Genomic DNA, 6,301 nt, shown 5'->3' on the forward strand with positions numbered 1-6,301 from the left:
GCTAATCATAATGCAATATGATTTTAGCGAAATATATTATAATAAAATAATTAAAGAAAAAAAGAGAGAAAAAATTAAAAAATTAAAATAATATAAAATTAAAAAATAAATTTAAAACATACTTACCGGCAAAAACCGACTAAATTTATTAGTAACTCGTTTTTTTACGGGGGAATATACTTACAAAGAAAAGATGATCGCCATTAAAAATTGGCGGGGGTGGTGGAGAGCCTCTAAGGTTGATTCATTTTTATTCATATAAATTTTCTTCACAATTTTAAATTAAATGTAGTTTGCTTATACAATTAGAAGAGTTCTAACTTTATTCAAATTGCAAATTGTAAATATAATTATAAGAATAAAAATGGGGTAGAGAGCCTACAATCAGAGTGACGCCACGGGTATCACTTGTGGTCCGCCATGTTTTAGCCATTCCCTCTAGTTTTTTAAACGCATTATTTTCTAAATTTTGAATTCATGCTCAAAAATTGTAACAAAAATGATAATAAATAAATATTGTATATAAAATGATAAAACTTTTACATATATTATTTATTATAAAATTTCATTTATTTTGTACTATTGCAATATTGTACATTTTGTAATATTGCACATTACTTTATACAAAACGTTATTTATTGCACATTATTTGCGTTATTAAATACGCTAGTTTATTATCCATTCTCTGTTCCTACATTTTAGGAGCAAAGTGCATCTGTAATAATATAAAAGAAATCAAAAATTCAGAAAAATATTATATATATATATATATATATATACCATTTCATAAAATATTATAATAATATATTAAATATCGTAATTATCATATTATTTGATTTAGACTCACAATGATATATAATTGAAAAAATTATGACAAAAAGAGAAAGAATTAAATTCGTAACCAATGTGATGACTATACATATATTTAGTGCCAAGACACTATCGTCTTCAGATATTATAATTAATCTGTGTATATTTTATGTTACATTTTTATTTTAATATTTTAAATACATTATTTATAAAGAATAAATTACTTTACCTCACATACAGATGAATTTTTTGACGGTGTCCAATTTTTATATTTGCCATTTATACTCTTTAACCAATTCATTCGGCGTTCTGTGTCTTTCGGAATTATTTTCATAACATATCCTTTTTTTAATAAATTGTTACAAAACAGTATTATACATCCATATTTCTAAAATAATTTCGATAATTTTATTTTTATCAATGTACCTTTACGTATCTATGTCATTCAATGCTGTTGCACTTAAAACTGACAGTTTGTTGGATAGACTGAAACCGTATATCTCTTTCTCTCTCGTAGAATTTCGCTAAAATATGATGTCATCTCTCGTATGACGCCACTCTGATTATAGGCTCTTTATAGTAATAGTGTTTATGGCGCCATCTAACCTACCTAAAATTAATATAATCTTTACAAATATCTATCGATACAAAACTGACTTTACTGATTTGTAATACCGGTCGATTGATGCAGCTGATCAGCAAGTCGATAAACCTCAAAAATTGTTCCGAAATGTAACAGCGGAGTATCTTCGTCAAAGTTATGTTAGATTTATCTACATGGTTATCGCACGTGTAGAACACCGCAAAGGTATTTATAACCTCAAACACATTTTCCTGAATTACTTTACGCACACTCTGATTTGTAATGATTTTTTTAAATAATTAAATTAAATTAAAAATATTTTTTTAGTAGCTAATTTTATGTCTCAAAAATCTCTGTATGATATTTCCAGACCAAATGAATTACAATTAGTTATAATGCGAAATACATTCGCGGCTAAATTGCTTGTGCACAGAATTCACCTAATTTCACCAATCCTTACGTCGTATCGCAGTAAGCACTTTCAGGCGAAACAGATACTAAAGATGAACGAGGCATTTCTCCGTTACGATAAAGGCAACGATACATTTGACATCTCATTTCGCTATGTGGACGAGATGACGAACATCGATCGTCAGTTCAACTTTTCCAGACAAATTATGGAAAGTGTGAACAATTTCCTCAATAGAGTCGAAACCAACGTTTGCAAGATTGTAAATAAAAAAGTGAGTTTTCTTCTTGTTTTCTTTTCTTTTTCCTTGTTATTAGATTTTTTATGTTATATTATTTTTAATAGAATAACTGTAAGTGTATACTACAAAAAATTTTTCTAAACAAAAAATAAAAATCCAAAGTAAAATTTTTCATACAAATTTTAAACAAATTAGGTATTGAAATCTAAAGAATTAATATTTCCAGAGATAAACTTTAAAAAAGAAATATCTGAGAGAAATAAAAATTTTTTCTGTAGATAGAAAGGAAAAAGAAGAAAAATGCTGCTTGTGAGGTACTTAATTTGACAAAAGACAATGTGAATACTGGAAAGATTATGCTTCTCAAAAATGATGTCAAAGTGGATGGTGATACATTGTGTGAAAGCCTTTTGCAGGATTCTGCAGAACTAAAACTGGTCATTTTTGAAAAGACCTTCTTAGTAAAACGAAATGCACCTTATATCACCAAAATTTTGTTACCATCATGCATATTGGCAGGTTTTCCGACTTATCCATCCAAATTTGAATCACTATATACTGACACGAAGCGATCGATATTTGACTGGTACAGAAACGATTCTCTTAACAAACCAAATTCGTGGACACATGTAGGTAATGGATATCTATATGTACCCAGCGTGACTGATATTGGTCATCATTTGAAAATTAGCTGTGAACCTCGGAATGAGTCAGATTCAGGTTCTAGGATGGAAATACAGTCAAAAAATGTCGTGGAAGCCGGTCCTGGAGAATGTCCTTTCGATATTCGACATCAGTTTACAAAACATAAATTATTGGATAGGAGGTACGGTACTCATAAAAGATGATAAATTCGAAAGAATAAAGTATTGGAAGAATCTGTATTATATGTAATATAACATATATTAATATGACATGTACTAAGTATTTTACTTGCAAACTATTATATTAAACAAGGAAAAAAAGTTTCAGAGTAATAAGTTATAATATACTGGCAGATACATATGCCGATTCTGATTTTTCTAAAGATGTATTATTCCCATACTGTCCACAGTATGCGTTAGATATGGATTACAGAAAACAGTTGATACTTAAAGAAATAATAGGTGAGTGATAAATATAATCTATATGAGTTATTTAAATCGTTTTATTAAAAACGCAAAATATTTTAAATTATTTTTATATAAAAAAATAAAATTAATAAAATAAATTAATAAATTTATATTAGTTACAATAGTTACATATTGTTCATAAAACTGACGAAACTTTCCGAAATTTTTTAATATTAAAACAAAATGTTATTAAGTTATTGAATGAAGCAATAGCAACAATTTATAGTCATTTTCGTAATTTTAATATTGATGAATTTATTGTAGGTTTTAATAGTGATATAATTTGCTTGCAAGAGGTAGATAAAAATATATTCGAATATGATTTATTGCCTTCTTTGTACATGTTGAATTACAACGGTGTGTTCGTTACAAAGAATGAAGTTAATGAAGGACTCGCCACATTTTTCAATCAAGATAGATTCGAACAATTAGGATTTGAACGCAGCATAATAGCTCAAAATGTTGATTTACCTAAATTTGCTGCCATCTGGTCTAAAATCGACAATGACAAAATGAAAGAAAGATTTTTGAGTAGAAATACAACCATTCAGGTAATTACTTATGATATAATTAGGATTTTAAGTAGATATATTATACTCATTGGATAAACGTTAGCAATGATTTAGGTAACAACGTTACGATCGAAAGAGAACCGATCTGAAATCTTGGTAGTCGGCAACACGCATTTATACTTTAAACCTGATGCGGATCATATACGTTTGTTGCAAGGATATTATGCAATTACATACCTACACGATGTCGCGAAAAGAATACAAAAAGAAGTAGATTTTTCTCCAATAAAAACCTTTTACATTCATAAATATATTCAGAAAAATATTTAGAAATAATATTTTGACATTTTCGCAAATCATATATATCTTATAAAAAAGTCTCTATTATATTACAATTTATTAACAATTGTCATGCATGTTGACAGAATCCCGAATGTAACGTGAGCGTGATATTTTGCGGGGATTTTAACAGTGTGCCGGAATGCGGCATTTATCAATTGATAACGAAGAATTACGTTTCAGAAACTTGCGAAGACTGGAAAAGTAGTGAGTGACTTTCTTTAATTTACTATCAGTTTATGAAAGCTTGTTTCTTTCTAATTTCGTTGTCTGCTTATTTTGTTATTCAACCTGATGCAACCAAAATCAGTACGTCTCATGAAATGAGAAGAAAAATTGTGGTTTTTTTTTAGATACTGAGGAAACTGTAAAAAACATATCCTTAAGACAGGACCTTTGCATGTCTAGCGCTTGCGGCGTGCCGGAATATACAAACTATACGCCAGAATTCTCTGCCTGTCTAGACTACATATTTTATGAGAGAGACAAGTTCGAAGTAGAACAAGTGGTTCCGATGCCCAGTAAGGAAGAACTTACTCTTCATACAGGTTTGCCGTCCGTGGTGTTTCCCAGTGATCATATATCTTTATGCGCTGATTTAAAATTGAAAGGATAATAAATTGTGAAAATTACTAAATGATATCTCTAAAATATCTATAGTATATAATTAAACATGTAATCATTAAATCTGTCTACATTCACATATGTGAGAAAATATACAAAAAAAATGTTTGTAGTCATCATCAAGGTTTACAAAAGTGTTTATAAAATTTCTCTTCTCGCATCATTGTGAAATTTATTATTTTTAAGCGCTCGAAGCTTGGATAATTCTACAATATCTGAATTATTTATCCCGTCTTTCATTATTTAAAAATGAATATGTTTTTCGTAATATTGCCAGATTAATTTATACTGTATATCAAATATCTGAAGTTAAAAAGAAAACATAAAAAAAAATTTTATTATAATATTTAGATTACCTACTTCTTTCATTATGTATTATTACATATGGTATGCGTGCGTGCGTGTGTATGTGTGTGTGTGTGTGTGTGTGTTTTTATTTGATACCAAAATAAAAAGAATATAAAGAAAGAATTATAATATACAAAGTAATCAGATACAATACAAAAATAGACTTAAAGACTTTTTAATATAAAATATGTATAAAATACATAAATTCATGCTTATACATTTGTACAACATTTTTACTTATAAAATATTTTGTATACAAAATAGCTATGTTCGGAAACATCGCTCGGATACCTCCGATGTCTCGGAATCATCTGTCCTTACTTACATTAAATATTAAACAAGGACAGATGATGATTCCAAGACATCGGAGGCATCCGAGCGACGTTTCTGAACGCAGCCATTATAGGCAATCGATTTGTAGACAAAAGCTATCTCCATCAGGTAAAAAATAGATATTGTTGTGTAGTTGACATCCACTTCTTTAGAGAGCAGTAACGCGCAGGGACATTTTGTGATTATAGGAAAAAAAGCCCTCATGTCCTCTCTCGTTTCTCTCTGGTATGTATATATACAATATATGTATATATAGGATCCATAAGTTTACAGGTCCCATAAGTTTTTGCCAAGCACTTTTGTGTAGATAGAGCGGACTAAACTGAGTCAGTCTTCATTTTGCAATTTTCGCAATAGTTTACAAAATATTAATTACTAAAAATTGTCGAATATTGGTCTTCAATAATTTTTTACTTAAATACTATTAATTTCACAGAAAAACTGTAAGAGACAAAAATTTTTTATTAACTTTTTAGTACTACATTTTCTTATTTTTACAAACATGAGAAAATACGATATTAAAAAATTCTGAAAACATTCTCAGAACTTTACAAGAAGAAAATAAACAATTTTTGTCTCTTGCAGTTTTTCTGTAAAATTGATAGTATTTAAATAAAAAATTATTAAAAATCAATATTCAGCGATTTTTTTTAATCGCTAAAATTAATATCTCGTAACTAATTTCGTTAATCATTGCGAAAATTGGAAAATGGTAGATGATGTTTCGACTCAGTTTAGTCCGCTCTACCTACACAAAAGCGCCTAGCAAAAACTTACAGAGATACCCTCTATAAAATTGTAATATCAGAAAATCATATAATCCTGAGAAATAAAAAAAATAACAAAATAATTAGATTTCCGCAATAAATACATGCTACGTAATTTTATAACTTTGTTCAGTTGAGTAATATCAATTAACAAATAACAAAAAATTGTTTTAAGATACGAAACAAATCATAAAAGGATACTATTAATGAAAAGAAATATATA

General features: G+C 28.3%; 1 protein-coding gene and 1 long non-coding RNA gene across 7 annotated transcripts; one reads left to right on the forward strand and one right to left on the reverse strand.

Annotated features, from left to right (window-relative positions):
• Nucleotides 1-550: 550 nt before the first annotated feature.
• Nucleotides 551-1,364, reverse strand: LOC147910160 (uncharacterized). 2 transcript variants are annotated; one of them, XR_015544591.1, is made up of 3 exons: nucleotides 1,237-1,364; nucleotides 1,040-1,152; nucleotides 551-715 (listed from the first exon to the last, which is right to left on the reverse strand). It is a non-coding gene; the product is annotated as an uncharacterized LOC147910160 (long non-coding RNA). The 2 variants fall into 2 exon arrangements; XR_015544590.1 differs by lacking the exon at nucleotides 1,237-1,364 and having other exon boundaries at nucleotides 1,040-1,230.
• Nucleotides 1,365-1,405: 41 nt separating this feature from the next.
• LOC105151499 (2',5'-phosphodiesterase 12) lies at nucleotides 1,406-4,974 on the forward strand. 5 transcript variants are annotated; one of them, XM_087404565.1, is made up of 8 exons: nucleotides 1,406-1,618; nucleotides 1,827-2,076; nucleotides 2,322-2,869; nucleotides 3,010-3,149; nucleotides 3,420-3,706; nucleotides 3,782-3,937; nucleotides 4,093-4,213; nucleotides 4,360-4,974. In XM_087404565.1, the coding sequence occupies exons 2-8, from the start codon at nucleotides 1,897-1,899 to the stop codon at nucleotides 4,620-4,622; spliced, it is 1,695 nt and encodes a 564-aa protein (XP_087260691.1). In that variant the 5' UTR covers nucleotides 1,406-1,618; nucleotides 1,827-1,896; the 3' UTR covers nucleotides 4,623-4,974. The 5 variants fall into 5 exon arrangements, with proteins under 5 accessions (XP_087260691.1, XP_011063533.1, XP_011063534.1 ...); XM_011065231.2 differs by having other exon boundaries at nucleotides 1,866-2,076; XM_011065232.2 differs by having other exon boundaries at nucleotides 1,879-2,076.
• The last annotated feature ends 1,327 nt before the right edge of the window (nucleotides 4,975-6,301 follow it).

This window comes from Acromyrmex echinatior, chromosome 3 (assembly GCF_024713525.1).
Source record: "Acromyrmex echinatior isolate Ae372 chromosome 3, ASM2471352v2, whole genome shotgun sequence".
NCBI lineage: Eukaryota > Metazoa > Arthropoda > Insecta > Hymenoptera > Formicidae > Acromyrmex > Acromyrmex echinatior.